This window comes from Enhydra lutris, unplaced genomic scaffold, assembly GCF_002288905.1.
Source record: "Enhydra lutris kenyoni isolate GAN:26980312 unplaced genomic scaffold, ASM228890v2 scaffoldscaffold20, whole genome shotgun sequence".
NCBI lineage: Eukaryota > Metazoa > Chordata > Mammalia > Carnivora > Mustelidae > Enhydra > Enhydra lutris.
Window position 1 is genome coordinate 31,645,859 of NW_019154104.1, and position 25,141 is coordinate 31,670,999.

Sequence of the window (25,141 nt, forward strand, 5' to 3'; positions counted from 1 at the left end):
ATTCTACTGATTAAAAGCAGTGAAAGTAACTTCAGTGGGGCAGCGGCCACCGAGACCACAGGGCCCAGTATGGGGCGGCCACAAGACGCTCCGTGGTCCCAAGCACCTGCCCATCCACATCTAGAAAGAAAGCCATCCTGACACCACGGACCAGCACCGAGACCCGCAGTCAGGAAAGACACATATTGTTCAGCAGTTTTGTTTTTTTTTTGAGAGAAAACTTTCAGGACTTCTTTTTTATGAGCCAAACAGATGAGCTGAAAGCCCAGCACGATCCACAAGTTATGAATTAACGCGGTTTTGCAGCTTCTCTATTGCCTCCTCTTGCTAACTTCACGCTTTTAAAGATTTTTAGAAGTTAATATAAAATTTAATGTTCAAAATAAGATTACTAAGAATAAAAAGATAAATTACTTCAACCCGCATTTTATATCAATATTATGTTTTTATACGTATCTCACACACCCCCCCCCATGACATATATGCTGAGATAATCGTCAAAATTATCACCATGAATCATATAGAATCATAATTCTGGGACTTTTCAGAGTATGCCAATTAGATAGGATCTCTGTAACCAGATTTAAATTTCAAAATGCCATAATTTTAAAATGTACTCACCATGACATTTGGGTAAATACTCACTCGTATGATAAGGTGAGAATCACCTCTCCCTAACCTTGAGACTTCTCACTCTTATCAAAATATAAACTCGAATGAATTTGCTACTCGCATTTATTCCCCCAAACACTCATTCTTCCCCCAGACTTCTACGTAACACAAGCTGCTTGCTCCCTGCAAAGAGTCATGTCAGCGACAGCCCTGGGACGACCAGAGGACCAGTGGCACCGTGAAGAGGGCTGCTGGGGCCCGGAACAAGGAATACGGCCGGAGCCCAGGGAGCCGCGCCAACGGTGATGCTTCCACCAACCAACGTGCATTCGCCAAGCAGCCCAGGGTGTGAGGCCTTGTGCTGGGTGCGTGGCAGGAAGCACGGCAAGCCGTAAAGGACAGACACGATGAACCTGGACGCCACGTGAGAAGGCCCGCCCACCGAGTTAATGACAGCCTGAGCTCAGGAGAGCGATCCGGCCAGAACAAACATTGGTGCTGTCATCTGCCCAAGGGGGCAGCATTACCCCAGGTAGGAACTGCAGAACAGAGGAGGAAGGGCCACCTAGAATTACAACGAGGGTTCAGAGTGACAGGATGAGGGAGGCCAGAAACCAGGAAAAGAGTTTCCGGAGGAGACGGCGGCCAATCCTAGGGGTGTGCAGTCCTGGCGTGAGCTTGCTTCCCAGCTGAGGCACAGCAGGGGTGGCGCGGATGGTGGGCAGGGGGCAGGCGAGGCAGACCCCAGCCCCAGGCGCGCCAAGGGCACTGGGCCTGGACAGTCCAGCAACAGGACACAGGGTAAGGATGCTCAGGTCCTGATGCGAAGCGGAGGAGCACAGAGGAGGGCCGAGGAGGGCAGACTGGGGGCGAGTCTGGACAGCACCAGAGGAATCTGTCGGGCCCGGGAGCGTGAAACAGGCACCCCAGATAGGGCGCCGAACTCAGGAAAAACACATCGGAAACTGCCAAGCGGTCACCATCTACTTCTACTTATGATCTCGTCCTCCTTCTAGGACGGAGTGTTAAACGCATCTCTGTCCTGAAGTAGGCTCCGAATTCAATAATGCCCTTTGTGCAGGAAGCAAACCTGGGACAAATGCCTACAGTGCCCGCGAAGGCTTTACTCTGCCCTCTCCGCGACCAGCCCTGGCGGGGGAGGAGCCCTGCAGGGCAGCGGAAGAAGGGCAGGACGGAGCGCGTGCTGGCCTTGCGGCGACAAAAAGCAGTTCGCTGGGACCGAGGAGGGAGGCCCCGACCGGGGGGGCACAGCAGCCGCGTCCGCCTGCACACTGGTCACCGCCACACTCACCTCCGCCCGTTTCAGCATCTCCCACTTGTTGAGGATTTTCATGGCGTAGATTCGCTCAGTGCTCTTCATCCTGACAACGGCGACCTGGGACATGAGCAGGTGTGTGACAAAAATGTAGTTAATGGAACAAAAGCCAGCACTTTTTCACGTAACTACAGTGCAATCTTTGTTGCCTAGCGGAAAGGAAACGCTGGAGAATGAGCTGCTGAGGAAGAGGAGTTTTTTACGTCAACAAAAATTTGCCCTTTTAACCACGGAGACCTGATCTCAGCAGCCGACGCCACGCGCTCGGCTCACCACCCTCCGCAGCAAGCCGTGGGCGCATGGAGTGGGGGGCGGCGGGTGGAGCGCTCACCGTCCTCTTGGGCGCACGCCTGGGATTTTCATCAGAAAAACTTTAAAAATCTACTCACCGCTCCCCAGCCTTGTTCCCTGTGTCCGAGGGCTCCGTCCCCACAGCCTCCCCACCTGCCCCGCTGGGGGCTCACCTCTACCTCTCACTCCCGCCACAGTCTCTGCCATGTGCCAGCTCTTAGCCCTGAGACCTTCAAGATGGGAGGTGTACCCGCATGAGCTCTGGACTGTGACCCGGACAAACTCTTCCCTTTGGGTTTCTACAGCAAGCAAAGCGGTCACAGCAGTGCTGGCCCGAGACTGCGGTGAGGATCAAAGAAGCCAGCGTGCCCGCACGTGCTCAGATGGTGTTACACACATAGCACGTCGGCCGTCAGCCACCTTCTTCAAGGTACAACTCAAATGCCACCTCTCCCAAGAAGTCCTATTGGATTTCCTGACCCCAGGAAATCTCAGATGAGCTCTCGCATCAGTCCCAATACCAGATGTGACGTCTGTGCCACCATCTGGCACATTCTACCCTGTAAAAGCATTCACTGGCCTAAGTGTCCACTACAGACCATGTGCTACATGCCTACCGGCTTGTAGGCAGGTAGCCTACTCCCTGGTTTTCTAAACAATCACGTTAAACTAATCCCACAAGCTCCATGCCCTGGGCGCTTTCCCCGCGCTGGGACTATGCCTTTCCCCCATAGTCTCAGCTGACCCTCACCATGACCCTCCTCGGCAGGGCCAATGTTTACAGCCCCACTTACAGATTTGGAGTCCGAGGCCGGGAGGTTCAAGCAACATGCTGACAAGGGGCAGAGGCTCTCCCTCAAATGCACACATGTGAGCACGCTACCATACAGTCACAACTGAATGTTGTCTTCCACGGGACTGATGATGGGGGGGGCGGGGTCAAAAAGGAGCACAGCCTAACGGAACCCCACAGCTCGCCAAAGGCCAAAAGCACCTCCCAAACCACGTGGCTTGCCGCCAGACTCCTGCTGCCCACCATGTGGACCATATGGAATGACATGGTCCTCTGTCACCTCCCTAGGTCACCCTGTCACTGCCAGCCTGGCGCTCACAGTGGTGGCCCTGTTCAGCACACCACACCTGTTCCAGCTGCTGTGTCTCAGCCATGGCCTTAGAACGAAAGACCAAGCTCACAGCTCTGCACAGCTCTGCACGGAGAACAGAAAGAGTCTGTGAGTTCCCCAACACGTCTAAGAACAGCAACTCTGGGCACACAGTCTGTCATTACGTCAGGAGCGTCGATTTCTTCCTTGGAACCAGCTACGATCAATAGGGAAAATATCAGTGTGAAAAAAATACTACTACAACGTAAACCCTATCAAAATATCAATGGCATTTTCACGTGACCAGAATAAATAGTCCTAAAATTTGTATGGAACCCCAAAGACCCCTGAGAGCCAAAGCCACCTTGAAAAAGAACAGAGCTCGAGGCATCACATGCCCCACTCTCACACTATCCTAACAGAGCTGTAGTGGCCAAAACACCACATCCTGGCACAGAGACAGACACACAGACAAACGGAGCAAAGCAGAGTCCAGAGATGAACTCGTGGTATGTGGTCAGTCTTCGACAAAGGAGGCAGGTAACAAGCAACATGGAAAAGACCGTCTCTTCAACAGACACGCTGGGAAAACTGGACAGCCACACGCAAGAGAATGAAACCGGACCATTTCCTTACACCGCACACAAACACAAAAATAAACTCAAAATGGATTAAAAACTTAAATACAGCACCCGAAACCATAAAAATCCTAAAAGAAAACATAGGCAATAATCTCTCAGACATCAGTCTTAGCAATATTTTTCTGGATCTCTCCCCCGACGCAAGGGAAAAGCAAAAATCAACTATTAAGACTACATCAAACCATAAAGCTTCTGCCCAGTGAAGGAAACCATTAACAAAGCAAAAAGGCAGCCTACTGAATGGGAGGAGGGATCTGCAAATGATTAATCCCGTAAGGGGTTAATACCTAAAATACGTAACAAACATACACAACTTGATAGGAAAAAACGGAACAATCCAATTTAAAAAATAGGCAGAAAACTTGAGGGAATTCTCTAAGGAATACCTCCAGATGGCCAACAGACACACGACAAGATGCCCTGTGTCACTCGTCATCAGGGAAGTGCCAATTGGAACCACAATGAGATACCACCTCACACCTGTCAGAACACTATTACCAAAAAGACAAGAAAAAATAAGCACCAGCGAAGATGCGGAGAAACGGGAAGCCTCGTGCACTGTTCGTGGGAACACAAGCTGCCGTAGCCACTCTGGAAAACAGTCCGGAGGTTCCTCAAAAAAACAATTAAAAAAGAACTACCATTCAATCCAGCAGTTCCATTTCCAGGTATTTATCCAGAGGAAACAAAAACACTGATTCTGAGAGACAGAAGCACTCCTATGTCTACTGTAGCATTGGTTACAACAGTCGAGATCCGGAAACATCCGAAGCGTCCAACAACAGATGGACAGACAGATGAAGAAGGGACGGCACACACACACCGGAGTATTACTCAGGCAGAAAAAATATGAAATCCTGCATTTGCAACACCACGGATGGGGCCGGGAGTAACAGGTAAATGCGGTCAGTCAGTCAGAGACAAGTACCATGTGATTTCCCTTATGTGAAGAGTCTCAAAAACAGAACAAAAACAGAAACAGACTCACAGATGCAGAGAACGATCTGGTGGCTGCCAGATGGGTGAACCAGGGGAAAAACATGGCATAGTATTTACTACAGAAGTGGTCTAACTGGGAAAAACAGTGGAGTTGATAACTTTTGAGGGAAGTAATGAAATTCTCAAGATTACAAGCCTCAGGAACAATCCAGGTCCTGCTGAAGAGGAGATGCAGGACACTGAACTCTCACTAGATGCTTTTTCTGCAGAAGAGGTCATCGGGGCCCAGGCTCTGGCCAGGAAACACGCCGATGCCTCTGATAAATACCCAAATAAACAGTTTGTAAAAATCCCGTTTCGTTTACTCGAAGCTGCTTCTTGGCCCAAAACTCAGCGTTAATTGCGTCAACGAGATGATGATGATGCTACACGCAGCTCCAAAATCAGACGCTTCCATGAGGAAATACTAACAGAAATAACTTACCGAAACCCTGAAAAATGATCCGGGGACATGACAGGCAAGTGTAATGCCTGCCAGCCCAGGCCCAGTCTGGAGGGACCAGAAAGAATGCCAGGAAGGTCCTGGTGTGAGACAGTAGATCAGACAAAAAGTATTCTGACTGAAAATCCACATTTATGAACCGTGACTTTCTAAAGGACTATCTCCAACAAGAAAACGGTCTCTGAAGCAAGAGGGGAAGCACCTTGCTTGAGACAGGCAACCCCCCCCAGTCCTTCAGGAAAAACCACACACAAACACACGCACGGGAGGGCGGGGCGGGGAGCACAGCCGATAGGATAAAGCAAATGAGATCAATGTTAACTGACAAAAGGCACCTGGGGAAAGGGGCGGGGTCACTGATCTCTGACCCATTTTATTCATGCACCTGTTCTGTTAGTTTGAAATTGTTTCTAAACCAAGCTAAAGCTTTGTTTCTTTTTAAAAAGTCATTCTGGGTTGGGCCTGGGGCTTTGAGTCAGGCAGGCAGGACTCGAGTCCGGCTCCAGCACAAGCCACCCTGGGCCCATGGGCCTCGATCTGTCATCTTCCTGATGGGGTGGTGTGCAGGCGGGGTCTAGAAGGGTCAGTGCTCCCACACTGATGAAAGCACTTCCCAGACCTGCCATCCCCACGATCCCAGAAGTGTTTCCAAAGCTACTGTGCTTAAGAAAAAGGGCAATGCCCCAAATATTCCCAATCTTCTTTACAGAATTATCCAGAAGTGTTCCCCTCAACTCAGTGTGTGTATGGAGGGGGGTCGTGTATGCGTGCAATTCTGAACTGTGATTTTCATACACTCCTGCCAAGGGGTGTAGAGTTCTGGACTGTCCATGTTCTCTCTGGGAGGGGGCTCCAGGGCGGCACGTCCCAAGGCCTCAGTGCTATGGGTCCATATACCTGGGCTCCAATGCAGACCCCCACGGACACTCACCCTCCCCTGGCATGTCATGAGGAAAAAACAACTCAGTTAGAACCATGTTTCTCTGTGTGTGTTCTTCATACAGACGACCCCAACACTGACAGAGACCTCATTTCTGGGATCCGCTCAGTGCCGTCACTGAAATCGGGCACACACTTCAGGTACGTGATGACACGAATATCTCAGGCAGGCAATGGCAACGATGCCTCGGTACCACAGAGTGCCACGTAATGGCAGGACTGGTAAGAATCCAAATTTCTAGGGGCGCCTGCGTGGCTCAGAGGGTTAAAGCCTCTGCCTTCGGCTTAGGTCATGGTCCCAGGATCCTGGGGTTGAGCCCCGCCATCGGGCTCTCTCCTTGGCAGGAGCCTGCTTCCCCCACTCTCTCTCTGCCTGCCTCTCTGCCTACTTGTGATCTCTCTCTGTCGAATAAATAAATAAAATCTTAAAAAAAAAAAAAAAAAAAAAAAAAAAGAATCCAAACATCTAGTCATGGCAGGGGAGGGCTGGCAAGAGTGTACAAGAAGCCCAGACAGGACGCAGAATGGCTGGGTGGCTGGAGGAGCCGGACGAGGGAGCCGGCGTGGACAGCCCAGGCCACAGGGCCCGGGGAGGGGTGGTGGGGCACAGGGGTGGGGGAGGGCCTCACAGGCTGCTAAAGCCTGGACACGGAGCCAAGGGAAGGCAGAGAACCCAAGGACTTCTGCAAAGGCCCAGACAAGGACGGGTTTCTCTTAGTTTAAGAGGAACTTAAAACGTGATACAGGCCACATTCTCTGAAACTCAGAAAGCTGAGTTTTGCATTAAGTTCTCTGGCAGCGGAGAGCACTTGCGCGAACTGTAACCTGCTCGGGCACAAGACTGTTGTCTCCCATTCTTTCATCTTGCCTCTCCGGCCCTGAGGCGTCTTCTTGACCGTCCAGATCCCTCCGCTAGGCCCGTAACCCCAGATCTCTGGGAGGGCCTGGGCCTTGCTCATATCTGCGCCCAGAGCCTGGCACAGGTCCTGGTACAAGGAAGTCAATCAGCAAAAGTATACACTGCCCTGAGTCAGGCTTGGTTTCAGAAGGCCTTCTCCCTCTCCTCACAGATCAGCCACCAAACCAGACCTCACATCATCATGTAACCCACCTACGCTCAGAGATGTGTTATTTCTTCTAAAATCTTTTTTTTTTTTTTTTGGAAGATTTTATTTATTTGACAGAGACCGTGAGAAAGGGAACATAAGCAGGTTCCCCACTGAGCAGGGACCCAAAGTGTGACCTGATCCCAGGACCCTGGGATCGTGACCTGAGCCAAAGTCAGACACCTGACAAGTGAGCCACCCAGACATCCCTGTGTTATTTCTGAGCAGAACTCTCTCTTTTCCCTGTGGCACTGCTGCCTCTCTGCCCACCCCCACCTCTGTGAGACACCCTCCTAGGGACAGGCCCAGGCGGGGGGACACAGAGCAAGGTGTGAGGACTTGGGGCTGGGGTCCGAGATGAGGCCAGAGCAATGTCCAAGGAAGAAACCAGGGCACGACACCCAATTGTCCACACTCGCTGGAGCAGGCCAGGCTTTCTCCCTGGACTCTCTGGGAAGCATTTCTGGAGGAGTACCGCCTTTCTGTGTGTTCTACCGAAGCAGGCACGGGAGGGGTACCATCGGCTGCTTGCAGGAGAATCGTCAGAAACACCGACATGTGTTCTAAGACAGATGACAGGACTTGTTTCAACTCAGCAGGCAGAGGAGACGCATCCGAGCCCAGGGGCCACCTAGTGAATGCACGGCTTTGCTGTCGTCCTCGGTGCACAACGGAAAACGTAGGCCAGGCACAACAAAGCCCACGTCACGCTGACGGCACCGTGGAGTCACGGCAGGGCTCGTGGTCAGGCAGAGCACGTCTACTGCAGTGGGACAGCGTGTCACCGCTGGCTTTCTCCTCAGAACTGCGCACCCACCCACCCCTGGCTACTCCAGCCCCAGAGAGCTAAAGGCAAAGTCTGAGCTGGGGGTCCGTTCATTTCCGTATTTAAGAGGTGCACGGGCCATAAAACCACCTGACCCTGGTCTGCAGCAGGGACCTGAGCCTCAGGCCCTGTGGGTGCCCGACGCCAAGGAGGGTGCCTGGGGCAGAGGCCACGGCCCCCGGGTGCTGGCTATCCGGCCCAGGGCAGCGAGGCCAGCGCTCCTGAGGGGAGCGGAGACCGGCAGGGCCCCGCGGCAGACCCCCTCCCCAGCACAGAGGGCCCCAGCACCCACGGCAGGCGAGCTGTGGTTCTGCCTTCCCTGCACTCTGCGGAAAATTTTTCAATTAACAAATGGATTTTTAATAGACTTGTCTCGAAGCAGCAAGATTCGGGGCAACTCACCTGTCATGGGGTTTCACTGCTCTTCCTTGTTGCGTTAAGTGCTCTCCCAAATCCCAGTAGTGACCCCCCAAACCCCGGTCAACGCGCTGGATCCCAAAACTGCTGGATGGGGGCTGCTTTGGCCATGAGGCAAAGCCAGCACAGTGAAGCTTATCTTACCTCTCCGAAAGCCCCTCTTCCGATCACTTTAATGATTTCGAAGTCTTCTCGATGAAGCTGCATCTCCTTCACCAGCTGCGTAAATGGTTTAGCTATAGATTTAAAAAAGCGAAATCAACAATTTACTCTCAGGAGCTGAGACTACATAAAAATTCAGTTGACTGAGGCATTCTACTAAATTATACAGCTTTCTTAGGAAAAAAGTTTATTTTTTAGATGTTTAATATCTGGCAAGTTTCGGGAAGCCCACGTTTATGCTCAATGTAGGTGCACTTCCCGCTCTGTTGTAGTGAACAGTGCCGCTGAAGCTGGGACCGACCTCGCTGGGCAAGCAACTGGTGGGCAGGTTCCCAGCCGGCCGGCGGCGAGAGCCCGCCACGCCGCACAGAACTTAGCCATCCTCCGGGTGAGCGAGCGCCACGCTCCACCTGTCAGCTCCGTGGGGCCACGGGGCAGCTGTGGGGACAAGAGACATTCTCCAAGAATGGCAGCGACCTTTCCAGTGCAGGCAGTGCTCCTGGACGTCGTGACCATCCTCACTAATTGCGAGGAGCCTCTAACAGTGTCCTTGAAGAAATCGGGAGAAGCGGCTTCCCCGGCACCCATGTGTTCCGCATTCCAGGGAGGAGGAAGCTGAGCCAGGTTTCTGTGGACAGTGCACTGGGCTGAACAGTGTCGTATCTCCCCCACCCCCCACTCCACCCAATCCAGAGTGTCCACCCAGAACCTGGGAATGTGGCCCTATTTGGAAGTGGGGTGTTTGCACATTAAGGTGGGGTCACAAACAGGAATGAGATGGGCCCTAAATCCAACAGGACTGAGTCCTCATTAAAGAGAGGGAATGCGGACGCAGAGGGAAAAAGCCACAAGAAGACAGAGGCATGTTTGGAGCGATCAGTTCGAGCCACGGAACACCGCCTCCACCAGAAGCTGGAAGGGATGGGGCATCTTCCCTGCAGCCTCCAGAGGGAGCAGAGCCCTGCTCACACCCTGACTTTGGACTTCTGGCCTCCAGAACTGTGAGAGGAGATGTCTCCGTAGTGTCAGGCTGCCCCCAGCTCGTGGGAACCACCGCACACCGCATGGGTCATCTCCTTCCAGGAACAGCACAAGCCACAGCGCCCAGGACAGAGGTCTCGCTGTTCACTCCAGAGGCAGTGCCCTCCCCACCACCACCCGCCTGCCCCTGGTCGGACACCCATTCAGTCAGTCACATCTCTCACACCTGTTCTGATTCTCACCTCCAGGCCCAAGTCCTTGTTTGATGCTAACCTGTATTCTACACATTTCTTTTCTCAAATTCCCACTACTGGTTTTGTGAAACATTTCCACTGGGGGGATCAGGCGCAGTGCACAAGGGCTCTTTCTGTATTAATTCTGGCAAATACACCTGCGTCTACCGTTATCTCCAAAACCAGCCAAAACGAAACCTGCAATCTTTTTCTGGGCTTCTAACTGAGCTCTGTATTATTAACCTAATTCTACCATTTTTCTCTTTAACTAAATGCTTAATAAACAGCACTAAGGTTTGATCACCCTGGTTCACTGACCACGGTAAGAGCAGCCAGAGCGCCAGAAGGTTCTTGGGGCCCATGGAGAACGAACTGTGACCACTACTGGTGCAGATCCCCATTGGCACAGACATCAGGGAAGAGAACACAGAGGGCCTGATTTCAATTAAAAAAATGAAAGAAAAAAAAAAAAAAAAGGCCAGGTTAAAAAAAACCTTGAGCTACAACTTTAAAGGTTGTCTATGGCTCATCTTTCTTTCTTTCAAATATCCCCCAAAATAATCATCCCCACAACTCCTAATGGAGATACGTACTGCAAACAGCCACCAAAAACCTGGACCTCTCTTGGTATCGTCTCGGGAACCACATGGGACTGCTCTTTCTACAACGACGAAAGACAATCCCAGCACATCGGATATGTTGTTTCACACCAGAAGAGAGCACTGCAGGAAGGAGCGCTCGCTCACCAGCACGGCTGAGCACGTGCCGCGGAAACATCCACTCTGGCAGGGCGCAGTGCAATGTTCCGGACCCTTCCACAGATACCCCAACAACTCCCAGAGGTGGTAGCCACTGCTGTAATGCACAGACCAGGCAGAAAGGCAAAGAAAATTCCACCCGGAATCGTGCCACGAGTCAGCTGAACTTGTCCGTGCTCCCATGCCATCGTGCTCACAGGCAGAGTCAGTGTGTCCTATCTTCTCTACTCCTTTATCTTCTTGGACATTTCATGTCTTTGTACTCAGTGATCACTTTAACAGGTGCGTACTCGTTCACTAGCTGACACACCAACAACTGTAAACGGTGTGTCTGCTGAACAGACAAGTCAGACCTTTTTTCCTTTTTTTTCAGATTTATGTATTTGTCGGGGGGAGGAAAGGCAGAAGGAGAGAGAATCCAAAGCCCATTCCCTGTGGAGCACGGAGCTTGAGGCGGGGCTCGATCCCAGGACCCTGAGATCATGACCCGCGCTGAAGGCAGAGGCTTTAACCCACAGAGCCACCCAGGCGCCCAAATCTTTTTTTAAATAATGAGGCACAGGGGCGCCTGGGTGGCTCAGTGGGTTAAAGCCTCTGCCTTCAGCGCGGGTCATGATCTCAGGGTCCTGGGATCGAGCCCCGCATCAGACTCTCTGCTCAGCGGGGAGCCTGCTTCCTCCTCTCTCTCTCTCTCTGCCTGCCTCTCTGCCTACTTGTGATCTCTCTCTGTCAAATAAAATAAATAATAAAATCTTTTAAAAAAATAAAATAAAAAAATTAAAAAAGATTTATTTATTGATTTGGGAGAGAGCGTGTGTGTACAAGCATGAGAGGGGGAGGGGCAGAGGGAGATGCAGACTCAGTGCTGAACACGGGGCCCAAGGACGTGGGGCTCGATCCCAGGACCCTGAGATCACAACCCAAGCCACAGTCGGACGCTCAACTAACCGAGGTGCCACACAGGTGCCTAAACATTTCATTTTAAACCATTCTCTTCTTGGAGCGCCCGGCTGGCTCAGCATCTGCCTTCCACTCAGGTCATGGTCCCAGGGTCCTGGAACTGAGTCCTGCATCGGGGTCCCTGCTCGGTGGGGAGTCTGCTTCTCCCTCTGCCCTCCACTCCCCCTGCTTGTGCGCTCACGCGCCCTCTCTCTCTCTCTGGCAAATAAATATATAAAATCTTTTTTAAAATTTTCTGAAAAAAGTAGTTTCTATAAAAAATAACACAATGAAGATGAAAACTGGGAGCATAACGGAGGTGTGGTGTTTACAGGTACGCTGTCTGACAGAGTAAAGCACTCACGCAGTTGGTTAAACAGGATTAGCGAGCAAATGGGGGGATGAGTGGGTAATCCGCATTACAGGGCATACAGCCGGCGTCACTGGGCCTCAGGAAACTGCCAGTTTCAAAGGCAGGTGAGACATTCATGTTCAGTGTTGGGATGAGGAGTGGTGACCCAGGAGGTAGTCTGGAGGGCAAATTAGGAGCTGCAGAAAATGGCAGTGTCCTTTGGAGAGTCCTGGAATTTCATCCTAGAATTATTTTAAAATAGTAAAAAATCTGTGTGCATGAAAATGTTCATTCTTATAGTAACTATAAGAATATAGTAGGGTTTTTTTAAAAGATTTTATTAATTTATTTGTCAGAGAGAGAGAGAGAGAGAGAGAGCACAAGCAGGGGGAGCAGCAAACAGAGAGAGAAGCAGTCTTCCCACCGAGCAAGGAGCCCAGATGCGGGCCTCCGGGATCATGACCCAGTGAGCCACCCGCGCGCCCCTCTCCCACTCTTTGATAGAAGCACTTCTGTTGTGTTGCCTGTATACGGATCTGCACAAACTTCCCTGAAACGGATGGGCAGGGGTTCATCAGGGCCAGTCAGCTAAACAGGGGAAAAGCCACGGAAACGGAGACGAATACTCGAAACAATATCCAACGGTTCTGAGGACAGAGTAAAAATACGTACTGGTGTGTAGAAATGATCAAGACTGCATTAGAAAACCAGACCAGAGAATCACACCACAGCAGTGGGCCGGCCACCCTGCTAACCACACAGGTCTAAGGGGCCATGAAATCACACTGATGGGACAGGACTTAACAGACAAAAAGCAGAAAGAGTGACGTTTCAAACGGGCTCTCAATCAGTATCAATACAAAAAACAGGGTGACCCCGCCATGCGGACTGGGTCAAGTCAAGAGATAGAAAAACACCAGTTACATGAATAAGAAAATCTCACCTAAGATCTAACATAAAACTGTTAACGAGGTAACTAAAAAGTAGGAAGGGAACTTCCCACAGGGACAGCAGACACAGGAAGCAGCTCTACTACCCACAGGATCAGGGAAGCAAAGGAAGACGCTGGAATTTTTGGAACCTAGAAAAAGATCTCCGGTGAGCTGAGGGTGGGCTGCTGCTGCTGGGGTTTCTAAGCTGGGATTCCGTGGGCTGGGAGCCAGGGAGCTGGGAGGGAGCAAAGGCCAGCTGACGCTGAGGGTCTCTGCCAGTGTGGGAGAACGCCCAACTGGGACCAGGGGCTCCTGCTAGCAGGCGCTTTGGCCAGGAGGAGGAAGAAGGGTTACTAAAGGCATCACTCAGGGGAAGAGGAGCAGGCAGGAAGTCCCCTGTTCCTTCTGCCTCCTCTGTCCCTCTGCCTCCTCCTTCTGCTAGTCTCTGACTAGCGCCCTTGAGGCAGAGCCCAACAGAAAGCAGGGGTCAGAGCCCAACGGGGGAAATGCTGGGGTCAGGAGGATGTCCCTGCAGGGAAAGGGAACAGGGTGAACAGGGAGGGGAGATCTGCTACATCCAGGAGCACTGATCAAGCAAGTAAACAGAATCAGGAGAAGGGGAGTCCAGTTCCTTACAGTCAGAGAAGGGAGTTAACGAGTAAGTTACAAATCCCACAGTACTGGATTAGAATCGGAGGCATCGGTGTGACCTCATGATTTTCAACGGACAGAGATATCAAAACAGACATAAATGGCTGCGTCCATCCCCACAGTCCTTGCTCTACCACGGACAGGGCCTGGGGGCAGCAACAGGCACACCAAAGGGCTGGTCTTGGGTTCTCAGGACCATCCTCCTGCAGGGGAACCGGGGCTCCCTGGGCCCGCCAGAGCCCACGCTCAAACAGTCTGTGCCAGAAAGGAGAGACGTGCTCAAAGAATAATGGTCAAAGTAAATACTGATAATCACAGATTACATAAATATGAAATCAGGAGCCCATACTGATACTCCTAAATTTTAATAAAAATCTGATGAGAAATGAGATAGTTATATACTTTCAAAGCACATCCCCAAGGAACAGTTCTCAATGACAAAAGGAAGCAGGCCACTTTATGGGGACATCTGGCAGACACTGCTACCTAAATCAGAGGGGACACTATCACCAGTTACGTGACGAAATGAAACTGCTGTCACCCAAGAAGATACAGTGAGGAAAGGCACTGTGGCTTCTGTATTTTTCTGCCCAAGTTACAGAGTTACAGAACCTGAATTTAATCAGGAGGAAACAGGAGGAAAACCTAAACTGAAGGAACATTCTACAAAGTAACTGGCCTGCAATGTTCAAAACTTTTAAGGTCAGGAAAGTCAAGACAAGACCGAGGAACTGTTCACACAGCAGGGAACAGACTGGCCAGGCCAAGGAGGAGCCATGTGTGGCCCTGCGTGTGCCCGGGAGCCGAATGTCAGTGAGCTGGTGGCCCTTCCGTGGGCTTTGAAGAGCACCTCACTCTCAAGCAGTTGAGGGCACTTCTGTGTACTGCTTGCTATTTGCAACTTTTCTCTGAGTTGGAACATGTTCCAAAAAAATTTTTAAACATCTTTTTAAAGATTCTCTCTATCTGGAAAACAGGCTGTCGGGAGCAGGAGTGGAAGCGGAGAGAGCAGAGGGTGCCACCTGCCCACAAGAGATAGCAACGGTGGCTTGGAGACCCACGACGACAGCGACAATGACGCCGGCCGGGACGTGAGGAGGAAGAGGCTAGGCTCTGGCAGGGCGGTGGTCTGCGCTGTGGACGGGCGCCACCGACTCACAGGGACACCCAGGACGAGCAGGTTTGGGTGGGGGAGGAGCCACGGCGGAGACACGGAGCCCAAGATAGCGAAGAGACCAATCTTGCACCGTCCCACGGCTGCTCCATCCTTTCAGAAAAGCCTCACTTCTGAAGCACCAGCTGCCACGGGGGCGGAGAAGCGCGGAGGCCGGGAGAGGAGAGCGGTGCGCCGGCAGGACCCGGGAGACAAGCTTGAGGGGAGGAAGGAGCCTCTGCTCCCTCCCCCGGGGCTGCCTGCTGACCCGACTAGCGCCTGTGACGCTCTCAGAGCTCGGAACGTTACAGGCGAATTACATGAATTATACCCACTGCACCGGTGTGACCCAGCTTGTCACACACCCTCAACACATCCAGGGTGCAAAACAAAGCCATTTGGGACGCGTTTTGAGTCTCATTTGTATTAAGGTTCTCCTAGCAGACAGACATCTTACATAACTTGAACAGATGAGCCGCACTCCTCGGAATGTTCGAATTTCACGGAGAGCGTGAACTTGTAGCTTCTGAAGATGAGAAAACTGGTATGAATTTTGGGAAGGTGACGTACCTCTCCTTCGCATTCCATGAACAAACACTAAAAGGCACCAACTCAGCAAGTCCTCCCCAGGCACCTCCAACGTGCCAGCACGAGGACGACCCGCCAACGGACAGGCTCCAGCACCCGCCCCGCGGGGCAGTGTGGGGGTCCAGGGCCCGCCCCACGTCATGGACCCCACACACCGCCCCCTGCTGCTGCACCTGCGCACCGTCTCAACAAGTCCCCACCATCCCCGAGCCCCTGGTCAGTCACACGGCCACCCTCTCCTGTCCCTCTGATGCAGACTCTCTTGCTCACTGGCCGGTGCCCCGCGTGCGCCCTCCCCAGCCCCTCCCACTCCAGTCCCACAGGCCATGGCACCATCTCCACGGAGGCCGGGGGACCACATCGCTGCCCCGCTCCAGACTCCTCCATGGCTTCCCGCAGCTCCTGGCAAGACCGCACGTGCTCCCAGAGCTGGCTACGTGCGCAGGGCCCCCTGCCTCCCCTGATGCCCACTCCAGCCTCGCCTGGCTTCACCCCCGTGCTCCCCGCGATCCTGCCATACCCGGGCTGTCACTTCAGGCCCTCAGCCAACCCTGGGTCTTCCCAAGCAGACCCTTCAGCCCAGGACAGCCCTCTCAGCCCTGCCAGCTCCAACCAACTGACCAGGTCAGGAGCCTGGTAGTCTGCACGAGGTAGGCCTCAGAGCTGTGCCTGCTCACTGCCAACTTCCCCAGTGGACCAGAAGGCCCGGGAAGGCAGGGCTACCTCCACCGTTACCGCCTGCTCCCCAGGCCCCTCGTGCAACAACACAGCTGACTGAGTGATGTCACCATGCGCCATCAGGAAAGGTTACTTCCTTTACAGGATGGGCGGCAGAGTTCCTAAGGTAAAAATATTTAATGACCGCATATTAAAAGACTATTAAAAGACTGAATAAAGCTTGAGCCCTTAGAGAGCTAAATGTTTATTAGATTTTCTTCCCCTACTCTCTTCATTCTTCCACAACCCAAGACTGTCCCCAGTAGAACTTCTCTTGATGCCCTGAATTAAGCCATGAATTAATCTATCGTGGGCAGCCACTGGCCAACAGGAGATCCCAACTGCAAGGAAAAACTGGGGTCCGGTGTTCCCTTTAAACAGGAAAACACTTGCCAGGAAGAACTGGGGGCGGAGGGAGGCTCCTTGGCTGAAACAGACAGAAAATCATTGTGAAATGAGAAACTGATGCCCCCCTCCCTCCTCGTTGGTGTGTTTATCCAGGGAGGAAATAAGATCAGAGTGGCTGGAAGGAGTGCCCAGGGAGGGACAGCTGGAGGAAAGAGGACTATGTCACAGGGCAGCAGGCCACAGGAAGGCAGACAGGAAGTCCCACTCTGTCCCTTCCCAGCATGCACCCTGGCCTCCCACTGGACTCGACTGGCCCTGCGCCCTTGTCACCCACTCTCTCTGCTGTTCCAGCCACAGCCACTCACTGGTCATGTATGTGGAAGTGGAAATGGTCTTATAAATCATTCAGTCCAAATAATACATTTACTACTTAAGAAACAGGAGCCCCAAAGGCCAAGGGACCGACCGTTAACTCCGCTCTGTGGTGCGGTGCTCCACTCCTAGGAAGTCCTCCCTGGCAGCTACCAGCTGCTGCTCTGGTCCCGTCCAGAGACCACAGCTGGCTGGGTGCAGGGGAAGAGCCCAGAGGGCTCCGGAAGCCCCGCGGCGGCAGGCCAACGCATGCCGGTGCTCTAGGGACCCAGTTTCTCCTAGCGGAGAAGCAGCCAGGGCAGCAGCCCAGGACCATGGGTGTGGCCACAGCGGACGACCAGCAGGGGCAGGGCCTGACTCTGACTGTGATGAGCACACGCCGAGAACGAGGGAGCAGGGCAGGACTGAGAAAGGGCCTGTGGTCATCTAGCGGGTGGCAGAAAAAGCAGACACTTCCCTACAAGGACCAGCTTCGAGCTCCAGTTCCCAAACTGCTTCAATTTATTCTCACCGTCAGACCATGGTTCAACCTACAGAAGACACATCCCTATCACAACGTTTTTGAAGAATGTGCTTAACTTATATCAAATGGGATTTGCTTTAATTGTAACTTCGTGAGAGGACCGGACACTTTCTTGCACGGGGAGTGGGTCACAAAGCCATCTTGTTACAAACCACCGGTTCTGAATCTTCAGAGAGACCCTGTTAAGTCCCAGATAAAGCTCTCTAAATCTGGACCCTCCCACACAGGCTGGTAATCAGGAACTCTACTGTGGTAAAGTGAACAGACTTTACTTTTTAACGCAATTTCGGGCTTTAGAGAACCGAAAGGGAAGCCCTTTCACACCGCTCTGACCCAGAAGGCAAGGCAGGCACAGACGGAGTCAGAGAAAACTGGAGTGAGGCTGGGGGTAGGCTGCACTGAGTCAACGTGAACCCGGAAAGGTCTCACTCCCACCACCTGCTGCCACCCAGGGACGGTGCACCCACCTCGGCTAACCTTGCTCAGACCCGGGTTCAGGACACACCCGGGGCTCAGCGACGCGTTCCTTCCTCTTTGTGGCCACTCGGTCGCTGCCTGATTGCTTTGCTCAATTGGCTATTTGCCTCCCTGGGTCTGTGTCGCTCTGTGAATGACCAGAGCGAAGCCACACCGTGTCATTGCCGCACATCACTTAGGGGTAACTGTCCTTTCACGGCCCGCTGGGGGTCCCTGCGAAGGAGGCCACGCCTCCAAGACAGCGAGCCTCACCGCCCAGTGCAGGGCACCGTCCTCTGGGATTCCTCTGTCAAAGCAAAGAGCCCACGCCGTGTAAGAAGAGATCTTCACCACGTATGTCTGTCTCATAAAGCCAACCTCCCCGCTGAGGTGAACACAGATAAATGTTTAACTTCAAAAAAATCCGAGCATGCAATGCAACGAAACGAAACACGGCCAACCGAGGCACATTCACAAGTCACATGAATGCACCAAAGGCACCAAGAGAAGGCGGCACGACGCTCCGGGGCTTTCCCAGTGAGAAAGCCCGCTGCAGGCCCTTCTCCCGCAGCGCACTGGCAGCAGGCCGTGCGTGCTCGCTCTCCATTTAAGACACAGGAGAACCTACAGGACAGAACATGTGTTGGTTGTCAGATGGTGGGGGGCAGGGGCGGGGAGAACCTCCCCCGAGGGCACCCCTTCCTCACCAAGGGGCAGGCACACGATCCCGGGGCTGGGCGTCACACCCCAACGCCGCTGGGCTGCCGCGACAACCCGGCAGGCTGCCTGGGCTCTCCCGAGGCCGCCTCCTCCCCGGCCGAGAAGGGCGCTCACCCAGAAGAGGGCCGGGAGAGCTGCACACCACCCGCACGCCCGCCCCAGCACGGAGCACATGGTTCCCTGAAGAGCAGCGCCGGCTACTGGGTGGCGGGCTCTCTCCTCGACGGCAGGAGCGTTACTCAGATGTCACATCGGACAGTAAGTAAACCAGCTCCACCACCAGAATCACCTGGGAACCCAGCTGAACTACCCACCAGCAAGGCGCACCTGTCACCAACACGTTTTACCAGGTAGAGTCACCCCGGACAACACCCAGGTGGCACTCAGTAGTTGCCATCAAGAGGGAAGGCCACCTGCACACCTTCCACGTCAGGGTGCCACGGGCGGCGGCTCCCGGACCTGTCTACTGGGGAGACGAGGAGAATTTTACCTGCTGAGACCAACCCACCCGACAGCCTCCCTCTTCCCTGATCCCTGCCATCCGCCGCGTGTCTGCAGTCGGCCAGCCCACCTTGGGGACTTGCAGGACCAGTGGGGTGACTCTGATCACTTAGTAACCCTCCCACTTCGACCTGACCTGCATGGCTACTTTTCTTCAGTGACACCCCATTTAAGAATTTATTTCCTTTTTAAAAGATTTTATTTGACAGAGATCACAAGTAGGCAGAGAGGCAGGCAGAGAGAGAGAGAGGAAGCAGGCTCCCCGCCGAGCAGAGACCCTGAAGTGGGGCTCGATCCCAGGACCCTGGGATCATGACCTGAGTCGAAGGCCGAGGCCCAACCCACTGAGCCACCCGGGCGCTGCAAGAATTTCTTTATAAACGCAAGATATGAAGGGACAACCAAAGGGACCATCGGGCCTCAGGCTCTCAACAGGCTGCTGCCTGGTGGGACCGAGCGGCTCACACCCTCGTTCGAAGGCTCCGCAGACCTTCCACGCTGCAGTCGACGGCGCACAGGAGGACGGACTTCCCACGGCGGGTCAGGGGTGCTGCCGCCCCGCTGCCGTGGGGGAGACCACACAGCTTCCTGCAGTAACCAGAGTTTCACAGAAGAGTCCTGGTTTTCTTGCTGTTTGTCTGGGCTCCAGGTACAGGCCATGGTCTCTGCAGGTGGAACGGTCACCGGGGCATGGAGAGCATTTCTGCCGCACCTGCTACTGATAGCACCTGCGGCATCGGCACGGCCATGAGCCACAAGCCACGAGTCTGCCACGAGCGCCTGCCTGCGGCCCACACACCGGCAACCATGTGCACCTGGCCCCGAGGACCCCGGGATTCTGTACCCAAGGACATTATGTCACTGGCGTCTGTGTTGACTGAATAAATGATTACAAGAGACAATACATGACAGCACCTTGAGGGGCCTGGGGGCTCTCAGTGGGGTAAGCCTCTGCCTTCGACTCAGGTCATGATCCCGGGGACCTGGGATCGAGCCCCACATCAGGCTCCCTGCTCAGTGGAGAGCCCGCTTCCCCCTCTCCTCCCTGCTCATGCTCTCTCACTGTCTCTGTCACTCTCTCTCTCTCTCTCAAATATACAAATAAAATCTTAAAAGCATTTTGTAAACTACAATATTGCATAAAAATGCTTATAGTCCCTGATGGAGTGACAACTACCTCACCAATAAATACCCAAAAGGTTTTATTTACGGGTCCTAAAATCTGTCAGAATCATTAAACGGCCACTGTTTGCCAGGCAGTGTGGGTAGCTCCGAGCCAACCCCACCTTCCGCATCCACGGCAGGAGCAAGTCCGCTCTACAGAAGATAATCAGTCTTCAGATAAAAGCAAAAAGGCAGGGAAACCGGGAATGCTGCAGAGTAAGGGAGGAGAGCTGCTTCTGTAGGGCTGGCGGTCTGGACGGAAGCTGCCCAAGCGGCGGGGTCAGGGTCTGAGTGTATGTGAAGGGGGAGCGCACAGGGTTTCCTGCAGGACTGGCTGCACCGTGTGGGAATCGCCCAGGTGTGAGCCCACCTGCCTGGGAGGTAGGAGCCATGGGGGAGGCAGAAACGCAGGCGCGGACAGAGCGGACTGCAGGCGCGGCACCTGCCCGTCGGGAGGCAGCGGATCCTGGAGCCTGGGCTCCCGTGAATGTGGGTCCTCGGTATCCAGCTGGCGTCAGAGTCACCGGCGCGGGTGAGATCCCCAGGGGTTAGCAGAGATAGAGGAGGGCCCGGGGCTGGCCCTCTGGCTATCGGGAGGCTGAGGGAAGAGGAGGAACCAGCCGGAGCCTGGAGGAGCAGCCGGCTCGATGTACGGAAACCGGGTCGTCCGCGGAAGGCAGTGGGGCTGACGATCAGCCACTGGTGTTCGCCACCGAGAGACCACGGGCGGCCCCGACGCAGAAGTGGCTTTCGGGGAGCAGTGAGGGACACAAGATCGAGGGAGTCTGAGGATGGGAGAAGGGGTCGTGAACACAGGGAGAGCAGACCCCTCTGAAGAGCTCTGCTGCTAAACAAAGAACGCGTTAGAGCCTGAAGTCCTTTCCACCAAATGTTTTTGTGAACACAAGAATGAAAACCATGCATCCTGGAACAGAGGTTAAAGGTGATCCGTTCCAAAACCAAGCTCACGTCCCTCTGATCAACTGACCTAAGCAAGCAGGGGCCGGGACGGGAAGGCTCTGTGACAGACGCCACAGTCTGATAAGCAAAAAGTTCATCTCCTCCAGCGCAGATGCCACCAGAGAGCCCCAACTCCAGGCTTCCCGATCACGTCCGAGCTTCAGGGAGCGACCCATGGAACACAGCCCCTTCCGCGCGGAGTTTCTGTGGCTCTGCCCAGACCTCGGTTGTGTCTGCTGGGCTGGGTCTGCACCAGGCTCCGAACACAAGGGCCACACCAGCTCTTGGTATTTTGTTTTGGGTTTTTTGGGTAGAAAGTAATGATTTTACTCACTGGCTTTTCTTTAGCTTTTCCTGATTTTTCTCCACTGAACTGTGAGTAAAAAGGTTTTATTTTGATAAATTATTTATGAACACATATTGCTTTATGGACTCAACTGCTGGGATTACACACACACACACACACACACACACACACACACACACACACACACACTCTTTTCTCTTTCTTTGGATCGCACACAGATTCCACAACGCACCAAACGGAGGGATGTCAGAGACCAGCAATCAGAGTGCGGCTTTCTTGTCCCGCAATACAGTATCGCGCCCGCCCTCGAGTGGTTTTCTACTTCCAAGTCTTACTGTGTTAACTAGATAACCAGGAACCCCAGTAAGGGACACAGCTTACCTTTAACATTCTATGTAGTTAAAGACAAAACGCAGGCCACCAGCACACAGTGCCGGGCGTCCTCCAGCTACAAAGGTGCCCCCAGGTCAGCTGGGGAAGAGCCCGCACACCCAGCACGAGAAGACCGGGCCGCCCTGGGAGTGCTCAGCCCGCCTTCGGGAGGACCCTGGGAAACCGTCTCCGGCGGCAGGACGGCATGTCAAGGATGGCCTCCTCGCCCTGCCGAGCACGAAGCCAGAGCCATCCTGAACAGACACGACATGCCTCCTGTACACTGGGCAGTGTGACCAGTGGGGCAGGAAGCATGGCAGGATAACAGCAAGGCCGGGGACTGTCTGCCTCTCTTCCTCCTGGGATGCCGCGTGTTCACAACGCCTCTGTGCCCGAGGCTGGAGCCCTGGGGCAGAGTGGGTCCAAACCCACTCCCCCGGCTCTGACTGTCGACTGTCGAGTCGGCCTGCACCGGAGAAGGGAGCAGGAGAAAGTAAACTCGGAAGGTGGGAAGTCTACAAAGCCTCCATCGGCAAGTCAACACATGAAAAAAAAGGTGACTGAATTTCAGTAATCAGTAATTTGGGGGAACTTTCAGCAACCAAATAATATCCACCAACCTTCTGTTACAATCATTCAGTTTATGCCGTGGTCCTGTTTAAGAGGCGTGAGAAGGTGGGACCTGGCCGAATCCTGACATCTGTATCTGTCTTCTTGCTTCCACCCCAAATGTTTGATAAAATAGTAAATCCACACCATTGCTAACGGCAGCTACCACCTTCCAAAGGTCTTTGTATGAGTCAGGGATGTCACAAAACAATCTCTAAACCCTGCAGGACAGAGATTACCACCTGCTTTTGACAGATAAGTAAACTAAGAGAACACAAAGTTCACGTTCATGTAAGTGGCTGGGATTTTAATTCTTTTTTCTTTATTTCTCACAATATATTAATTATTCATATTTCCTTAACATTAAAAACTTCCAATTTTAAAATGAGAGGAAAAACTAACTGCTCTTGTTTTTCTCGTTGCTCATTCGGTCGGCCGAGTGCAACGGCAGTCTCCGCGGGTGGCCGTGCTGCAAATTTGGAGCAGTGGGGGCTGCGCTCCGCACAGGACAATCACAGCCGCTTCTGCTTTCGTGATCAGTCACCTTCTGCGGAACCAAGAGTCAGTGGAAGCCAGGACCGTTCAGGTTACAGGAAGTGTATCGCCCAAATTCTTTAAAATCTGGAACAAAAGCAATTCTTTCATGCTCCTCTAAACAGACTCTTCATCACCCATTCCCCTTCTCGTGTTTGTATCTCCTAAGACGTAAGTGTACCCTGACGCCCCAGCTACGTCTACCAAAGACACGAGAGTGTTCGGCAGCTCTCGTCAAGCCATCACAAACCAATAACCACGCAAATGCACGCTACCAGGAAAGCGCACGCACGACGTGCACACATCAGAAGAACGAACCGCAGCCACGTACAACGCTGATTCATCCCAAGGGCACAGTGTGACGCGCGATTCCACCATCTGAAGTTCAGAAACAGACAGCTCCAGGAGAGCGCAACGAGGAAGGAAGGTCTGTCGGTGCTAAGACAACCGAATACCCATACCCAAAAGAATAAACAGAAGCCCCTACCTAGCACCAAGTACAAAAAGTAACTCAGAAAGGATCAAGGACCTGGGGCGCCTGGGTGGCTCAGTCAGTTGAGCATCTGCCTTCAGCTCAGGTCATGGTCCCAGGGTCCTGGGATCGAGTCCCGCATCCAGCTCCCTGCTCAGTGGGGAGCCTGCTTCTCCCTCTGCCTGCTGCTACCCCTGCTTGTGCTCTCAGTGAAATAAATAAAATACTAAAAAAAAAAAAAAAAAAAAAAAAAAATCAAAGAGCTAAAACTATAAAACTCTTAGAAGAAAGAGTAGGTATAAATCTTTGTGACCCTGGATTAGGCAACAGTTTTTTAAATATGAAACCAAAAACATAAGCAAGAAAATTTTTAAAAATAAACTGGACTTCATCAAAACTAAAAATATATGGACTCCCAATGACACGAATGCAAATGAAACGACAAATCACAGAATGGAGAAAATACGTGCAAATCTGCAATTAGGCACAAATTCATACCTGATAAGGAACTTGTATCCAAAATACACTAGTATATCCAAAATATACCAAAACATAAATCACTAATACCTGCTTTTTATTTGTTAAGATTTATCTGAGAGCATGCACACACACGTGTAACCACAGCAGAGGGAGGGGCAACGTGAGAAGGAGAGGGACAAACAGACGTCCTGCCGAGTGGGGAGCCCAGTGATCCCAGGACCCTGAGATCATGACCTGAGCTGAAGGCAGACGCTTAACTGAGCCACCCAGCGCCTCCATGTACAACTCACTAATAAGAAGGCAAATCAGGGCGCCTGGGTAGCTCAGTCGCTTAACCGTTCGACTGATTTCGGCTCAGGTCATGACAAATCATCCGTTTATTTTTTTTTAATCATCTAATTTAAAAATGGCCAAAGGACGTGAGCAGACATTTCTCTGAAGAAGACACACGGATGGCCGACGGACAGGAGAGAAGGCGCTCAGCGTCAGGGAAACGCACATCGAAACCACAGTGCGTTGCCGCTTCACATGCGCCAGGATGGTTAGAATGAAAAAAGACCAACCGTAAGAAGCGCTGGCGAGGCGACAGGGAACCGGGAGCCCTCACACACTGCGAGCAGCACTGGACAACGAGGGAGACACTTTGGAAAACAGTCCAGTCACTCCTCAAAACGCTAGACATGGAGTCACCCCAAAACTCAGCAATTCTACCGTGTCTATGAAGACCCTGTACACAAATATTCACGGCATCACCCAGAGTAGCCAAAGTCGTGGCTTGCCACGACCCACTGTCCATCACCTGACGCACGGATGCACAAAATGTTGTCTATCCACACGATGGCACATTCTTCAGTCATAAAAGGAAAATGCGGATACGTGCTCCCACCACATGGATGAGGCTTACAAACACTATAAGGGAAGGAGCCAGTCATATCGGATCCGTCCTATATAGGAAATGTCCAGAACAGGCAAATCCACAGAGACAGAGCAGGATGCCAGAGGTGGAGGGAGGGGAGAGGGTAACCACTAATGGGCACAGGGTTTCTTTTAGGGGTGGTGAAAATGTCCTAGAACTAGACAGAGGTAACTGTACAATTCTGTGACATTAAGATCACTTCATCATACACTTAATAATAAACTTGAAA

The 25,141-nt window shown here is 52.7% G+C and overlaps 1 protein-coding gene across 3 annotated transcripts in view; it reads right to left on the reverse strand.

The window, feature by feature from the left end:
- LOC111148533 (CDC42 binding protein kinase beta) overlaps positions 1-25,141 on the reverse strand; it is a 99,875-nt gene that overhangs the window by 50,799 nt on the left and 23,935 nt on the right. For all 3 annotated transcript variants that reach the window (XM_022505167.1, XM_022505165.1, XM_022505164.1), the window contains exons 2-3: positions 8,857-8,948; positions 1,925-2,008 (exon numbers count right to left, since the gene is read on the reverse strand). In XM_022505167.1, coding sequence (XP_022360875.1) covers positions 1,925-2,008; positions 8,857-8,948 — 176 coding nt within the window. The remainder of the gene's footprint in view (positions 1-1,924; positions 2,009-8,856; positions 8,949-25,141) is intronic.